Source organism: Poromitra crassiceps, assembly GCF_964638095.1.
Source record: "Poromitra crassiceps genome assembly, chromosome: 15".
Lineage (NCBI taxonomy): Eukaryota > Metazoa > Chordata > Actinopteri > Beryciformes > Melamphaidae > Poromitra > Poromitra crassiceps.
The window spans coordinates 8,619,580-8,637,126 of NC_139634.1; the positions used below are offsets into that span (position 1 = coordinate 8,619,580).

Sequence of the window (17,547 nt, forward strand, 5' to 3'; positions counted from 1 at the left end):
GGAATCCTGGCCAGTGATTGGTTGCGCCGGAATCCTGAACCCACCAATCAGTAAGGACCATGGACTGGCACGCCCCACCCAACCCTGACTCTGTTGACTTTTGAAAATGAACCACTCTCTCATTGGTGCTACGACCTGTCAGTCATTCAATTGTTCCCCCCTCCTCAAAACAGCAGCGTGGCTGTGAAGTGGCATAATAGACACATGTAATATGCGGAGCGCAGCGATTCGACGTAATATTCGAGTCTGCGGAGAGAGAGAGAGACTAACAGTTGTGGAACAGCAGGGCCAGGGTTGGTCTTTCTGGCTAAATCGGGGACTCTCTTTGTGAGGCGCAGGCTCAGTGAGTGAACCCCCACTGACTCTGAGCTACCATACATAGTTTGGAGGTATAGCTGATTCATTCTGATCACAGCTTCTCCCCCATTTCCCCTCAGGCACTATAATGGCACAGGTGTTCATGTCCCTTTGCTGGTAGCTATACTAAGGACATGAATAATGCAATGTTACCTTCACAGTTTCAGTGCTAGAGATTTATTTGGGTAGGAGCACAGGTTGCGAATAAACATGTGCACAAAGGGAACCGATTTTCTATTGATTCTCGCATGTTCCCGCGAAGCCTCTTTAACTTTTCCAGCCGAATGCTGATGCTGCGTCCGCTTAATCAAACCGACCTTCGAGCGATTGTTCATAATTAGGCCGTGTGTCAGAGACTTCTCTCGTCTTTCACGTTTAAATACCGGATGCCTATTAAAACAGTGTGACATTTACAAAAGAGGCTACCCTTTCCACGCGGTATGAACAGAATAATAAAGTAGTAAATAGCAAATGGTTTAACCTGTGTCTGATTTCCATTAAAATTGGCTTAGGGTTAATGTAGTTAAACTCCTGCGGTTCGTTCTGTCATCATCGTCTGTGTTGTGTGAAGAGACAAAAGAGCCCATGGAAATAAATGTCATCCTCCCATTAAATACACCACACTAATAATTAAACACCTATGTACATTTCACTGAAAGACACTGGACACAATGGACACACACACACACACACACACACACACACACACCCACACACACACACACACACACACACACACACACAGCACACACACACACACACACACACAATTGGACACACACACACACACACACACACACACACACACACACACACTGGACACAATTGGACACACACCCACGGCACAATGGACACAATGAAAAAAGGAGAGAAAATGGACCAGAGGTGGAATTCTTCTTTTCATTAAATAATTGGAGCTGGAATTCAAGTGTTTTTCACGCTCTCTGCTTTGTTATGTTCTTCTCTCGTTAGGTATAGTATTCTGTGTGGTCTCTGTATCAAAAAGAGGATCCTATTTGAATTCCCATGTGGTCTTCCTTTCCCCTCAGGTGTTGACACAGCCTCGACCCCGGTTCTACAGATACAATGAGCCCCACGGACGCGTCCAACAGCACAGGAGAAGACGGGTCCAGCGATGCGGACGCTTCGCAGTGGCATCAGGGGATGTTCGTCAACGACAGCGCGGGTTTCCACACGCTGGGTTTCCACACTGACATCACCAAGCACCTCGGGGTGCAGATCACCCTGATCACCGCCTACTCCCTCATCATCCTCCTCGGGCTGCTGGGGAACTCGCTGGTCATCTACATGATCATCCGCTACAGGAACATGCGAACGGTGACCAACTTCTTCATAGCCAACCTGGCCCTGGCAGACCTGCTGGTGGACACCCTGTGCTTGCCCTTCACCCTGGTCTACACTCTGCTGGACGAGTGGCAGTTCGGGGCGGTGCTGTGCCACATGGTGCCCTTCGCCCAGGCGCTGAGCGTGCACGTGTCCATCCTCACCATGACCGTCATCGCCCTGGAGCGTTACCGCTGCATCGTCTTCCACCTAGGTGATGTAGAACCATTAAGGTTTGGAGTCAGAGGTTCAGCTTACTTGAATGAAAGTTACAGTGTTTTATATGGTGCTGTGACGTCATATGACAGACGTACAGATTGCTGATATGGGAGGACAGTATATACAGGGCATGATAGGTCATATGAGATGAAATGGCGCGGGGGGTTGAAAGTGTGTGAATATTAAGAAGAGATGTGTTTATGAAAATATAGATTACTAGGGTATCGCCCCCCCCCCCCTAGGCTCGCCCGCTGCGCGTGCCCTCGCCTGCTCTATTGGCATGTGCAGCGCACAATTGCACAACTTCACATCACTGATGAGATCACTGTCACAATGCTTATGACATCATCAGTGATGTCATCAGTGACATTTTTGCCAAATCTTCTTATGATATCACTGATGATGTCATGGGCACTGATGATGTCATAGGCATTGTGACATTGTGACAAAAATTGAAGTGAGTGAATAACTGAAAGCTTTAAGGGGGGGAATACTAAGCGCTACATTATTCTATTGTGAGACACTGATGTACTAGTTGATGTCAGCTAAGATACAAGTGGAACTATAGTGTGTGAGTCTGATTGAGAGATGTTCCTACAGATGGCTGACTGTATTCTATTAGATTATAAATGGACGCATGTAATGGGAACATTTTCTCCTGACACTAGGCCAGCGCCTCACCTGGCGCTCCAGCTTCCTCATCATGGCCCTCAGCTGGGCTCTGTCCGCCGTGCTGGCCGGACCGCTGGCCATCTTCAGGGAGTACCGCTACGAGGAGATCCCCTCCATCAACCTGCGCATCGCCGTCTGCTCCGAGAAGTGGCCGCACGGCACCGGCAGGGACGGAGTCATCTACAGCCTCTCCATGCTCCTCCTGCAGTTCATCATCCCGCTGGCCGTCATCAGCTACGCTTACATCTGCATCTGGGTCAAGCTGAAGAACCACATCAGCCCGGCCAGCCGCAACGACAGCGTCCGCCGCCGCAAGAAGACCACCAAGATGCTGGCCCTGGTGGTGGTGGTGTTCGCGACCTGCTGGCTGCCCTTCCACGTGTTCCAGCTGGCCAGTGACCTGGACCTGGTGCTCCGCTTTAAAGAGTACAAGCTGATATACACCGTGTTCCACATCGTGGCCATGTGCTCCACGTTCACCAACCCCGTCCTGTACGGGTGGATGAATAGGAACTACAGGAACGGCTTCCTCATGGTCTTCCGCTGTGAGGATAAACCGGACACGTTCCATCCCGAAGGCTCCTTCAAGACTCGGTCCCTCAGGAGGCTGACTTTGAACGGTCGCAACGGCGGACACCCTCCCACTGCTGTATGAGATGAAATGTAGGTTCTTTGAAGTATGACATGGACCTCTGGCATGTGGTTTAAAATCAACCTTTTAACTTGAATGGTCTTGATCTTGGGGACCCTTTATGTAACATCAGTGGAGAGGGCTCAAAGCTTTGCATGTGAAATGCTTTATCTAAGGCTCTTCTTTCCTTTGTGAATGGTACTTGTGCAGATACATTGTGTCCAATTGATTCAAATGTGTGTCGAAGATGTTTACCGTGGTGTTACGTAACTCACAAAAGAAAATGTATCATGTGTGTTTCTCGCAAATGCAGAGCTCTTGTTCGTATGATGTCCGATGCACTTTGAGGCTTTAACTGTGTTCATAGCGACTGAAGGGAAGAAGTTATTTATTGTAACTATGAGAACAAGTTTCATTTTCACACTGGCTTTTCTATACGTCTGTTGTCCAAAACAATGGGATCATGTTCACTCAAATGGCACTGTTGCATTTAGTAATGAATTACAATGTTCTAGCTGGTCAGCAATTAAGCGCAATTAAGGCAATTAATCAATTCATTCATTGAAGCAGTCAGTACATACAAATCATTGTACTCTTTGTGTCCTCTTTGTTGATGCTCTTTTGAATTATGCGGAAACCTGGTAATATAAAAGTCAGCAGTTACTATAGAGTGAAAGGAAAGCGTTGATTGTGGACTTCAAAACTGTGATGGATTTTACTGGAGAAAATGCCTTTCAGGTTAGTAGCCTACACTGCTGACTGTGTTGTTTTACAAGTTTGACATAGGCCTACTGTTTCAACCATATTCCGTTCAGGTTAGATTTTTTTGGGGGAGCTTGTTACAGTCATTACATAAGCCCTTTTATCAGACCAAGGACCCCAACATACACATCAGACTTTGCTTAACAAATTGGAACAATAGAATAGTCCATAACAATAACTTGACACAACTGGGAATGGGAATACGAGAGGAGTTAAATGAAGCACATAGGCTACAGGGGGTCACAATTAGGCTTAATTGCCACACTGCAAAACGTTGTGCAGAGACCATGAGATGTCTTAAAAGCAATTGTCTGTCCTCTAGTGCAGAACATTAATTGTTGAAAAAAGAAAAAAGATGGTAGCTACTATACCCTATTGATAATGATTTACCACTCACTGAGTGTTTCTTGAGTGGTACACCTCTCAATGAGCCTTAGAGGCGCCACTTTCAATTAATCTCTATTGGTTGAGCAATAATGAGACCTGACGCAACATTTAAAGGTGACAAAAACGACAATGGGAATTGTATAAATGCTATGTGACGTTTTTGCACGGTCGCCTGCTGCCCTCTAGTGTTCAAAACGGGCTTTGCACCTGCTGTAGTCCTAACCGGATATGTCGTCGATTCTTGACCTTCCTGTTGGCCCAAATCGTTTGACATGTAGGTTAGCTGCAATGGTAGCAGCTCGTCTAACTCTAACGTACATTCTTTTTCTAGCAGGACTATAACATGCGATCGCTTGTGTTTTGAATGGTGTCGCCATATTACAGGTAACTTATATGTCTACTTTTTAAATAAACTTGCTCAGTGAATATCGGTCAATGGAAGTGTGTCAAGTTATGTCATTCATTCACGGCGTTTGCTTCCTCGATAGCGTGCTAGCTTAAGCTAATGCTAGCGGGGAAGCTAACGTAGCTGTCAGCCTGCGGGATTGCGGACGTGACTGACGAGAGTTTCAGCACAAGTTTAGACCGGCTGGAAGCAGAAGTGGCTCTGATGATTGATCTGTTACTAGCTAACGCTATAGTCTAGTTAGCCGGTTAGCGTGCGGTTAATCCTGCTATGCCAGGATTTGTAACGTTAGCATAGGTAACACGTTACGTTAATTTGGCCTTTTTAACGTTAAATGGTTTGAGTGTCGATCTTCAATCTAACGTCTAATGTTTTACCGCATAATTTTCAAAGTTTGAACTTCAAACTTGACTCACAAGTAGGGTGACCAGATCCCAACAAACCAAATGTGGGAGAAAAAAAGTTGATCGCTTTTTCCCCCAAAGCCCAAGATGACATCCTCAAATATCCACAACCCAAAGATAATCAGTTTACTCTGCCATAGAAGACAAAATACACCAGTGTCCACTAGAGCCAATCAAAATGTGGGACACTGTCTCAATATGTTGTGGGACATGGGAAAACGCATGAAAATGTGGTGCAGCAGTCCCACACAAATTGGGACATCTGGACACCCTGATCACAAGTCCCCTAACGCTACATAAAACCCAAGATGTATCTGTATAATCTGTGCATTTCGAAGTAGGCTACCCGTGTTTGCACTTTTCGTTGAGTAAACTCATAGATATAGATTCGCCTCCACTGAGCTCAGAAACCATAGAAGTCTGCTTTCCAATCCCTCACACGGCTGTGGTTGCATGCCTTTGCCATAACGTTCACTGCTCTCACCATTATGCACGGCGTTCTTGCTTTAGCATTTGAGAGCTAACTTAAAGAGCCGCATCAATCTAGTGGCTACATGTAGCTCACCCTTTCACATAACATGCCCCACTTATCTCCACAGGGCCTTGCCAAAGTCAACAGAAGGGAACAATGGTGAAGTATTTCTGCTGTGCAGGTTTATTAAAAAGCTCCTGGGACCAAGTGTGTGTTGCATTTTGGGAACGATATCCCAACCCTTACAGGTAAGAGTAATAATAATCATAGTAGAGTAGAAATACTTTCACCTCCGATCTTTGCCTAATCTTCTTTAACCAAACTGCTGTAAATAGTTGGGAAACAGTTCTATAATCAGACTATTTAACAAGTGACACAGACACAGACAGCAGTGTTCAGTCTCTGGTTGTTTTGACTTTGTTTATACTGTGATTTTGTTATTTATGACTGAATAAAAATAAAAAAAATTACGTCAGTAGTCAGTACACAGAAAAGTTAGCCTTTTTTTTTTAAAGCGACATGCTCTCTTCTCCCCAGTAACCATGTTTTGACCGAGGACATCATTTTCCGAGAGGTTACTCCAACCAACTGCCTCGTTTCCAGGCGTCTGTTGACCAAAACTAGGCGGGCGCCTCAATGGATGGAGCAGTACCTCCCCAAGCACATGGCCAGCAAGGCGTACGTCATCGAGGATTCGATCGTGGATCCTCAGAGCAGGACCATGACCACACTCACGTGGAACGTCACACACGCTCACCTCATGGTACCACGACGCCTGCTTCCATAATAATCCATATGCATTCAGCGTCAGCAATGCACAAAATATGAATTGGGCTTCTTCATCTTGATTTTGTCCCACCCCCTCTCTGTCACAGTCTGTAGAGGAGCGCTGCCAGTACCACATTAACCCAGAGAATGGCAGCTGGACGGAGATAAAAAGAGAGGCTTGGATCTCCTCCAACGTCTACGGGTTCTCCAGAGCTATTCAGGTCAGTGGACCGAAGGGGAGCACTAGACTACATACCATCATAGGAAAAGTGGTGTGGTGGGGCTTTCCAGGAGGGAGACTGGCCCGCCTCTTTTTCATGCCCTAATTAGTATACACGATGGCTGCATCTGAAACGCAAGCAAGCAACCTATATAGGTAGCATGTCTAGGTAGGAATTTTAAGTTTTAGACTCTTTGAAACAGGTAGGATGCAGTATTTGCAACCTTTCTAGGTACCTATTTTTGGCAGATTTTTCGAGGAAGCATGCAGTGGTTCCTTAGGTCCATATTCACCATATTCCATTCAGCTATATTTAGAATCGGGAGAGACCATAGAACATTTCACTCGGACCAAAAAAACAAGAAAAAATATTTTCTTTCAACCTGCATTTTTTTACGTTTTGGTCCAAGTGAAATGTTATGCGATCTCCTGTTTCTAAATATATCTGTACCATTTGGTTTGAACAAGTAAAACGATTTTTAAGCATTTTACGAAATGTCTATGGGAAAATAAATGGCGGATGAAAATCTCTGGTAGGAAGTGACGTTCCACTTTGCCTCTCTATACAATCATACTCAAATGTCACGTCAGACACACACACACACACACACACACACACACACACACACACACACACACACACACACACACACACACACACACACACACACACACACACACACTTTCCCCTGCCACCCTGCATTTCAGAGAGATTCCTAAATACAGGGTGGCAGGGGGAAACTGCCTAGCTGCCCCCGGCGTGCGATGCTACCTTGAGGACGTCTGAAACGACTTCTTTCTCTGTCACCTACATTCAAACGAGGTACCTAATTAAGCAGCAGGTACCTACAGTAAGTAGCCAGGTGATATGCAGCTTCCTTGCGTTTCATACACAGCCAATGTAAAGACGCAATAGCTGAGCAGTTTAAATCGTTTCTCATAACTGACTGCTGGGTCAAAAGCTTTCAGAGCATAATGTGGCCGTCTTTCACATCAGAACGCTTTGGAAATCATGTCGAGAGCGCTTCCAATGCGCACAAAACACCGCACGGAGTGTTTTTTTGTGCTTTCTTTTGTTTTTACCTGCAGTCGCGCGTTGAACTTTTTTCAGCTTGCGACGCCCAGAGCGCGCCGCCAAAAAAACACTAGGCCAGGTGCAGTCCTTGAAAGAGGAGTGCTCCTAGCGTGTCCTTACCATCGAGAATGAATTGCAGAAAGGCGCTGGCAGCTCAAATACACACGTCCTGTCTGCACGGCGCCTCTGACAGTGAATGACTAATGATGTGAGTTGTGTTGTCAACACGTTATGAAGAGGTTTGCCTGTTCTGATTCACTTCACCTGTCTCCTCCCTTTTTCAGGAATTTGGACTTGCGAGGTTCAAGACCAGCGTTACAAAGACGATGAAAGGCTTTGAATTTGTCCTGGCCAAAATGCAAGGTACACTGTCGTTAGTTAATGATTGTTCCTCCTCCAGCTGTCCAGCTGTATTTGATATGGTCCCTTATCACCATAGCGATGGCTTATGTTATGATGCAGCTATAAATGTAATAAATCCACTGAGGATAACTGGAGAAGGGTTGATAGTTAATTGCCCTACAAATGTGTTTGGGCAATACACTCTCCTCACAATTTGGATCAGTAACATTTTAACAAAGTTAAAAATGGAAGCTTAGTTTGCATAAACCTAGTGTACAAAATATGCAAAACTAAAATTGAAATCAAACAAAATGTAAATATCCAGTTGTTTATTTGCATGTTCACGTTATGTATTGTCCAAAGTCCTAACCATAGAAGCTGTTATTATTATTAGAAAGATCTAATATTTGCACTTTATGCTAATGAGACCAATCTTGGAATATTGGTAGTTTAACTTACTCAACAGTTGTGTTTGCTCATTTCATTCATCACCACATCGAGTAATTATGAAGTATTCAGTCGCCAGCTAAATGTTCTGATTTGCATCGAAGAAGACAATCTGAATGTGGGCATCTGTCGTTTATTATTGTTTATCTTTATTGCCAGGAACTCCATAATTTGCATTGCGTGTTTGAAAACGACTCAAAGGAATTGCTCAAACCATTGTTTTTGTACATTATGCCCCGGGCGTAAACAAGGAACGTGCACTCGCCAAATTAGTTAGACTCCAAATGTATTCCGTGGAGCCAGAAAATGGCCTCACGTTATTTGTGAAACAAATGCCACTGAATTGTGTCGTCTGTTTGGCCTTTTTACTGGAAAGAACTTCTTCTGAGATGTTGGCACATGGACTGAAAATGTTTGATCTTGATATATCGTTACTAAAATGCTAAAAAGCTACTCTGTGATACCTTTCTCTGTTGAATGAAAGCACATGTCACAATGCAATGGAGTACATCATTTTCTCTGATATTTGTACCAAAGTTCTGCTTTTCTAAACTGAATTAGAGGATGCTCAGCTGATTTCACCCAGTTCAAAGTCCCATAAACAATAAGAAATCACTTGAAGTGTTCTCATTTGAAGCAAGCTTTTGACACCATTAAATCACTTTATAATGACCTAAAATACCAATAACTGCATATGGTAACAATATCATTTTTAGGAGTGCACCAATACCAGGAGTGGTGCTGATACTCAAACTTGGAACAGCACATGAATCTAACCTGATAATGTTAGTTTATTCGCATAAGCTTTGGCATATTAAAATATTTTCTGACTGATAGAAAAATGCCCGCAGATTGGCACTTCTGGACCCGAGTGAAGCAAACTGTCAGTGTCTGCTGTGCCAGTTTTTCTGGCATGTTCAGAGCGGAGGAGAGGTGAAGCAGCTGACCGAGCCAGCCAAAGACAGCCAGATTAATACCAGAAGTGAAAGAAAACTTTAAAAAGTCCAAAACCTTTGCAGAAAATATTTCTCAAAAAGTCTTAAATGGCTTGACACCGGTAGGCGAAGCCGACTGACGAGAAGATGCTGCGGTTTGTTCTGCTCACACAGCAAGCTATGTCCTCTCTAGTCAAGTTACTGTTTTATTTATAATATGTTAGAAAAATAGTTATATTTTCCGTTTCATTTGATTGAGGATTGTTATACAGTGGTCAGTGAACAATTTGATCAAATTAATACATCAACACAAGTGATTCACTTGTTCCTGTGATTGTTTTATTGGGCCAGTTCTAGGTGACATGAATGACGGCTAATTAAGTAGTACTTGGATCAGTACTTGTGCTGTGAATTACCTTTGAATAAATTACTCAGAATTGCAAAAGCTGAGAATCAACGCAAACTAAGACTGATCATCATCACTGAATGCGTTGTTTATAACACAATTCAAAACTATAAAGAGACAGTTGGTGCTTCTAGTCCAGTGGATAATGGCACCTTTCCGAGACGGGACCTATATGAACTACCAACATGTGGTCCCTCCTGCAGGTGAATCTCCATCCAGAACGTTGGCGGAAGCGGCCACAGACCGGGCGAGGGAGACGGCGCTGGCAGCTAAGGAGAAAGCCAAAGACCTGGCCTCGCAGGCCCAGAAGAAACAGTATGTGTGACGTGTTACAGAAGTCAGTGGTTCCGTCGTCACTGACACAGGGTCCAGTTTAGTATCGGGGCGAGACAAACTGACCCGCCTCTTAGATGGTGGGTGGACCATGAAAGGCCTGAGCTGGGTTCAAGAGCCTGTGTTCCAGCCCTCCTATTCCCCCTTATACTGATTATAGCTTTTGATACTAGATCTCACTCTGGTGAAGTATCTACCATTAGATACATTCACTACCTGCCTGCATTGATACTCAAGTAGTTGAGTAGGAAGAGAACGAATGGAAACTGTCAAAGGACGGTTGAACGCAGCTCTCGGGCGCCATCAAAATGGTAGTAGCACTTCACGAACCTTGACCTCGACCTTTGCTCAACCTCTGTGCCCCACCTACAGTACGCACTATTTCCTGTTCCAAGTATTTCATCATGTTATTTACGACTATTTTCTACTTGACCTATTCTTAACAGCTGATCCCACAGACGCTGGCATTACAAGAGAATAGTTTATGATTGATCCAAATTCATGTTGAAAATTTGTGTTGATTTGTTAATGTTTTTGTTTTAATCGCATACAATCGTGGTATGCTTCTGTTAGTTCCGCTCACCCAATCGTCACTTGATCCTCGCACCCCCATTCATCATAAAAAATATGTAAAAAAAAAAACATGAAAAATATTTCATTGCTTCAAATTGAAGTTGTTGCTGTGATGATGGGTCCACTTTATTGGCTGTCGTCACTTGAAAAGGAGTGCGCCGAACTTCAGCGGTTTGGACCGTCACTCTGCACTTAATATTGTTAAGACCTGATTGCAGTGGACGTCAGCATCTGTACCTGAATTTATAATGCTTCAAAACTGTATAAACGGCAAAGATGATACCTTGTTTTGTACATCCAGTCTCAGTTCATGTCAAATCTAATGAAAACCCCCTGTAAAGATATGCTCTTACTTTTGCAATGGTATCGGCTTGTCAATAAATATAATTTGTCTTAACCGTTATGCTGTTAAGTTCTTTGAAGACGAAGGACCCAGTTGGAACGGAAGTCTTTGTGTGCTGTAATACAATATGAACCACATATTAAATATAGAAAATATTTATTCATTACAAAAACGCTACATAGTATCACTGGGAGGAGAGACAGGTGAATGCTGCATACATACTGTGACAAGGTAATAAGGCATATTGCATATACAATTTTGAAGGCAAAATGCACTTCAGAGTTATTAAATAGACAATAATGAATAATGTACAAATACTTGTAATACAGCAGAAATTGCATAATGATTACAAGTAGACCATGTCTTGACAATTGGTGAATCTGCTGCATGCATAATTGACATTGTATTGACAAATGCACATGCAATTAAGTGCATAATTGTAATAATGAACCAGACGTGGAAACATTCAAGTTCATATTAGCAATTAAGAAAAAACATAACATTAATCATTAGACCCATGCGAGGAGTCACTGCATTTCTTTCACCATTTGTCCTTAACACAGGTATAAGCGTCAATATTCTTGCACTTAATTACCATCAAATTGTGTACAAATACACCAAATGAGTATGTGGTATAATTGCTTAATTGGCAGATATAATATGTGCAAATATGACCAGTTTTTTCGGTTCACTGTTCAGACTGATATACCCACCACAACCCTCTGAGACGAAACAAGTGCAATGTGTGAAGGTGTTGTGCAACAGAGAGAAAAATAATAAAAATACATGACAATTCTCATCAATACATAGTACAGGTTCCTGTATAAGTGCATGCTACACATAATGACTTGAAACATGAGCAGCTTAGTGCTGAAGAAAAGCGGTGTATATAGCAGTAGACCAAATCCACTTTTAAGGCAGAATTCAGTATAATACTGAAAAAAATAAGTTACACATTTTTTGATTAAAACAGCCCTTGAAAGATTTAAAAACAACTCGGAGTGGAAATTATTTGAATGCTTCGACGTGATAAGAGACATAAGCACACAGCTCATGGCCGTGGAATAAAATGCCACTATGATCCTATTTGATAGTTATAGATATGTGTAATGTGTTGTCCATCCCAGCCCAGTGGTTTGAACTGCTATTCAGTGCAAATGGACACAGCTCATCAGGGCCCAACATCACCACTTAGCTTGTAGTCAGACGTCTGTTACATATTTCGGAAGGAGAATTGAAAAAGTAGAGTTCAACTGTACAGTAACATGTTCTCTCCATTCTCCCCTGTCCTCCATTTTCTTCTCTGCCTCGTTTTTTGGAATGTTTTCTCCTCTTCCTTTCCTCCTGGCCAGGTTCATGAGCTGCGTGGACTGCTGTCATAACCAGGCTCTGTCCATGCTGGAGTAACAGTGGTCCACGTCGGTGTGTGTCAAACTCAGTCCATCAGAGTCCACACACTCAAACACGATGCTCTCCACGTCAACCTCCACGTCCTCTGTAATATCACAAACAACACGTCAAATCCCATTAGCAGAGAAAAACACAAGTGTCAATATCTAGTCTGTCTAGTCAAACGGTGCTAATTTTGGTGACAAATAAGGGAAACATCAACATATGACATAAATATCAACAACTTGGCACGGTAAGTCGAATTAGAATAAAGTAGTGGACCAATGGGAGTCATCACTGATGACATCATTGCTTGAGTGATATCATATCATTAGGTAATTAGGGCAATTACCTAATTAAAAAATCTGGCTCTGTTAGGTCACCCGCACAGGTGCTCTTTACACTTCCTGAAAGTTTCAGGCCGATCGCACGTAATACGGCCTAGCTGTGGCTGGCTGGCTAAAATTCTTGAAACAGACAGATTGCCCACATGCTCCCTTTTAGAATAAGGATAACTCCATCTGGTGATGAACAAAAACCGGTCACGGCTTGAATTTATGCTTTTGCCTTCAGAGAGAGCGCTTAAATGAATATATTTCCATTCAAAACTGTCATAAATATAACTAGTACCCTTGTAGCAAATATAGATGTCACAAAGAGAAGAGACTGGGTTTGGATGCGACAAAGAGTTAACGAAAGAGATTTTGCCGATTAAGACAAAGTCGACAACAACAAAACAGCCTATGACTCAAATGTGGCTAGAAAGTAACACCTCGGAGACTAAACCTGAATCTGAAACCGCAGCCCAACATAACCGGCTTCAAAACGTGCTTTCGTTATCTCGACTGAAGGAACCGAGATGTGAGGAGTCGTTGGTACCTCTGTCTGAGTCGGACCTCTCGGAGGACATGGCGGAGCCCAGGCTGTCGTTCCTCATCCTCTCCGTGCCTCTCTGCAGCTGCTCCAGTCGAACCCGCAGCTCCCTCTGCTCCCAGCGCAGGCGGCCCTTCAGGTGCTCCGCGCGCTCGTCCTGCTCCTGCAGCTTCTGAGGCGGGGAAACAACAGAGATATGATCACCGGGCCAGGCCAGTAACTACTACAGACACCACTGACACAGGACCAGGAAGAGGAAAGAGGAACAACACACTGGCCTTATTCCAGTCAGTGTATTAACCCGTGGAAAAGCAATCCATTATTACACAATGCTACTGTGCAGGTTAAGAAATAAAATTATCCTTTTAACGAGGGCATCTTACACTATTCAAAGTACATTATGTATTAGAGAGATCGTCATCGAGTACCTACACAGTAATCAGAATTATTTTTATTTGCCATGGTGTGTTTTCTTTTCACATACTAGGAATTTGTCTTGGTGTGGTTGGTGCTCATCTAACATTGATAGGGTTAGGGTTACCAAATTATACAAGACATAAACAAATGATATATAAAGGATCTAAAAAGATTATAACGTATTCTAAAAGGATTCAGATATTAACAGATATTAGATAGTATTAACAGATATAAACAGTATTAATAGAGTATAAACAGACTTGCCAGCTAGGTGAGGTAGCATCCGAGGTAGCAAAAGTAAGTGAGCTTTGTGTTGACATGGTTTGCAGATAAGTGACAGTCAGAGTAATAAAATATGTACAGCGATATGGTGCATGATATACTGTAGCAGCAGTAATGAGATAACAGTGTAACACAATATGTAATATATGTACTACTACTTGAAATTATTTCCAATAGGTTAACCCATTGATACCTGATGCAGCATTTGCGTGTATATCCCTCATTTGTGTGTGTATCCCTTTAAGACTGCGAACCGCGTTGACGCGGTTCGCGGTCTTAAAGGGATACACACACAAATGCTGCATCAGGTATCAATGGGTTAATACACTGGAATAAGGCCATTGGTGTTACTGAGGAAAGCACCAAGCACTCCTAGAGAAGTACAACACAGAGCGGTGCCTGTAAAACACAGCGACGTCACGTGGAAATGAAGAGCAAGAGAACAGTATGAACAAGCGTGTCAAAGCAGAACACCAGAGCGGATAACAATGTGTGACTTCATTTCATCCTCTCAACACCGTGCTCCTCTTATCAGCAGGTCAACTCAATGTGAAGGTTAGTCTTCCTGTGTGTGACAGCGCGGTGTGTTTACCTTTATGTGGAGCTGTGCACGTCTGAGCAGGTTGAGGGTGGTGTTCCTCATCGAGTCGGATGACAGGGGAACTTGCTTCTTGAGCTGATCCAGGCAGTGCCTCAGCTGAGCTCGTCTGCACAACACGACAGGCAACAAATGGCGTGATCAATGCAAAATAGGATATTTTGTACGAATGTTGTGCCTGTAAGCGCTTTAATAACAACTAGTGGTACTACTAGGTTACTACTACTCTGAGCTTCTTTACTAACTATGATCAAAATAATCAATGTCTCTGGAGATGAAAAAGACAACTACAACCTTCAGCTAACTCAAATGTAAGTGAATAGTATGCAAATTAATTTGACCTTTATATAGGTCTCGGAAAATACATTGAGGGGTAGAGGCCTCTTTTTTGCCAATGGTACCAAGATTACAAATAGGTAAAACCAAACGTAAAACACAAGAAGGAAGAGTACTTAATAGAAACCCTAACCCTATTGAAATCAAGGTCTAAATTGATTCAGATGCCACTTTAAAGCAAGTCATCTTGCTTTAAAACAGAAATAATATAAACCACAAAGGAAATAAATCTAAATCAATACTAAGAGGTAGAATCGGTCACATAAACATATTGTTTTTAATGCAACTAAATATTCATACCTGTTTTTTTCCAGCTCGTTGTGAACCGACCTGCAATTAAGAAAGAGTTGAATCAGTTTCACAGACAAGAGTGAGAGAGAATGCTGCTTAGTCTAGTAAGGTCAAAGTGAGTTGAGTGGTTAGGTGAGGAAAAACGAGAATGTCAAGTTTGAGAGCCACACCCTCCTGTCCAGCAGACTGTTGTGAATGCAATCACCTATTGCCACCAGCAGTCATCTTTTTGCTCCGTTTGCTTCCCTTATCCGAGTCGTCCGGACTAAGAGGCAGCAGTGAAGCATAGCCATGTTCTGCTTCTGTAGAGGAGAGATCACACACACACACACACACACACACACACACACACACACACACACACACACACACACACACACACACACACACACACACACACACACACACACACACACACACACCTGTGTGTTAAACAGCTATTGATACCCAACATTAGTGCTCTGGCTTTGATTTTTATTGTTAACCCTTAATATGTTTTTCCATCACGAGTAACAATAGCAGCATCAGGGATGCAAAGTCATGGATAGTGAAAAAGGTGACAGATAGGGCAGACATAAAAAAAACACACTCAGAAATCATGGATTTTTGATCATCAAAAAGGTGACTGTCACCTAAAGGTGACTTGTTTGCATCCCTGTAAAATGAGCCGTATTAGTATATCTATTCGACCAATATACAAGCTAGCATGCATAGACTAGTAAACTAAATTGACGTGGACAAAAACAATCAGGACCCGCCTGACGTTTCGTTTCCTGCTTTTGGCGCCATCAAGCAGTAACTATTTGCAAAACAGATGGCTACATCTTCACAAGCAGAAACATCAACCTTCGATACGTCATTAGTAGAAACTGGAGACAACTTTGCAATCTCACTTTCATTGTGTTCAGTGCTCAGCGCCGCTGCGATACATTTTCAAACGGGGGCAGAATTGGCGCCTTTGAGTACAAAGATGAGAGCGATATGTAGGTCACTGAGCAGACTGGGAAGACCGAGTTTAACAACCTTCACAGGTAGGATCTCGATTATTTGTGAAGCAATTCCCCCTTATTACTTATTCGTGCATGTTTTGCATGCATGTTAGAATTTTCTTCGTTGTGCATTTTGTTGTTTTGCCGCTAACCAACTTCCTCCCCCCATAGACTGACAGTTGTTGTCATGTAATAATTACCTCTTTCTCGTCTCTCCAAAAACTCCGCGGCCTGAAGAAGCACCTGGATGTTGCAAATGTTCGGTTCCATTTTAAATGTGTTATAAAAGTGAGTGATGCAGCTCAGCCTCCTGTGTGTATGTCAAGAGCCTTGAAGTAGCTATGTATGCTACGTCCACAGTTCAACGAACCCCTACACTGGTGCCGCCTTCAGGTGCTCTGCGGAAGCTCCGACTTCTAAGTCCTATACCATTTTTCGGGTAGTGCTTTTTGTCGGAAATGGCAACAAAATGTACCCTGTAACAAAATCATTCATTATAGTGCCACAGACTGAACAAACACCCAGCAACAGAAACATACAATGAAGAAAAAATGTGCATGTATTCGATTGATATTTTAGTTGGAAAAAAAAGTGACAAATCTGCTTTAAAATTTAAACATGCAATGCTAATCATGTAATATTCCAAACAATAATGTATAATACATAAATATATCACTTTAACAGTCAACAGAACAGACTCATGCCCCCATTCTCTCTTAAACGCAACTTCTTGGGAACTCGAGTGTCCAAGTAAAATTCGCTTTAATTACCACTGATATTTACCACTTCTTTGGGTCGTTATGGTCGTTCAGGTGCGTTTAGGCCATAACACCGATATTTCCGAAAGCATTTGAAGGCAGCGAGACACCCTATAGAGACGTCACCATCAAGCCCCATCATCGACCACCCCTTTTCAACTTCCACAGCGCGCCTTTATTTTTTAACATTTAATCAACTTGACCTCCATATTCTGCCTATGCACAATTTCACGTTTTGTTTGATCCACACACTTCTTTAAACGATACATCACCTGTTCATCTGCAAACTATATAGCCTACAGGTGTAGTTAATAGTAGTAGTAGTATGAAAAGTTATTTGTTTTTGTTTATTCTCCCTTGCCTCTCCTATATAGACCATGGCCCTATTGAGTGAATAAAAGGTCAATTAAACAACATCCCAAACACATCCACTGTCATCTGTTGTTGTTGTTTGCGTTTTCATTTTTTTCATTTTCATTTTATATAACCTACAGTGCAGATCCAACTACAAAATGCAT

At 42.8% G+C, this 17,547-nt stretch overlaps 3 protein-coding genes across 3 annotated transcripts; 2 read left to right on the forward strand and 1 right to left on the reverse strand.

Moving 5' to 3' along the window:
- Positions 1-1,443: 1,443 nt before the first annotated feature.
- npy7r (neuropeptide Y receptor Y7) lies at positions 1,444-3,247 on the forward strand (the record flags this gene model as incomplete). Its single annotated transcript, XM_083651720.1, has 2 exons — positions 1,444-1,915; positions 2,589-3,247. 2 exons carry the CDS (start codon positions 1,444-1,446, stop codon positions 3,245-3,247), a joined length of 1,131 nt encoding a protein of 376 aa, XP_083507846.1.
- A 1,382-nt stretch (positions 3,248-4,629) lies between these two features.
- On the forward strand, positions 4,630-11,118 carry prelid1a (PRELI domain containing 1a). Its single transcript, XM_083651944.1, has 6 exons — positions 4,630-4,756; positions 5,782-5,902; positions 6,192-6,417; positions 6,530-6,643; positions 8,002-8,080; positions 10,051-11,118. Exons 2-6 carry the CDS (start codon positions 5,811-5,813, stop codon positions 10,170-10,172), a joined length of 633 nt encoding a protein of 210 aa, XP_083508070.1. The 5' UTR covers positions 4,630-4,756; positions 5,782-5,810; the 3' UTR covers positions 10,173-11,118.
- A 117-nt stretch (positions 11,119-11,235) lies between these two features.
- mxd3 (MAX dimerization protein 3) lies at positions 11,236-16,604 on the reverse strand. Its single transcript, XM_083652014.1, has 6 exons — positions 16,472-16,604; positions 15,488-15,584; positions 15,292-15,321; positions 14,650-14,764; positions 13,365-13,530; positions 11,236-12,591 (listed from the first exon to the last, which is right to left on the reverse strand). The coding sequence occupies exons 1-6, from the start codon at positions 16,539-16,541 to the stop codon at positions 12,473-12,475; spliced, it is 597 nt and encodes a 198-aa protein (XP_083508140.1). The 5' UTR covers positions 16,542-16,604; the 3' UTR covers positions 11,236-12,472.
- Positions 16,605-17,547: the final 943 nt, after the last annotated feature.

Bases quoted from the DNA above. Each gene is read 5' to 3' on its own strand.
- mxd3 (XM_083652014.1), bottom strand. From the start codon at position 16,541: ATGGAACCGAACATTTGCAACATCCAGGTGCTTCTTCAGGCCGCGGAG. The intron at 15,585-16,471 runs GTAATTATTACA...TCTCCTCTACAG, and splicing joins TTTGGAGAGACGAGAAAGAG to AAGCAGAACATGGCTATGCT. The intron at 13,531-14,649 runs GTAAACACACCG...TCCCCGCCTCAG, and splicing joins GTGCACAGCTCCACATAAAG to AAGCTGCAGGAGCAGGACGA.
- prelid1a (XM_083651944.1), top strand. From the start codon at position 5,811: ATGGTGAAGTATTTCTGCTGTGCAGGTTTATTAAAAAGCTCCTGGGAC. The intron at 5,903-6,191 runs GTAAGAGTAATA...TCTTCTCCCCAG, and splicing joins CGATATCCCAACCCTTACAG to TAACCATGTTTTGACCGAGG. The intron at 6,418-6,529 runs GTACCACGACGC...TCTCTGTCACAG, and splicing joins TCACACACGCTCACCTCATG to TCTGTAGAGGAGCGCTGCCA.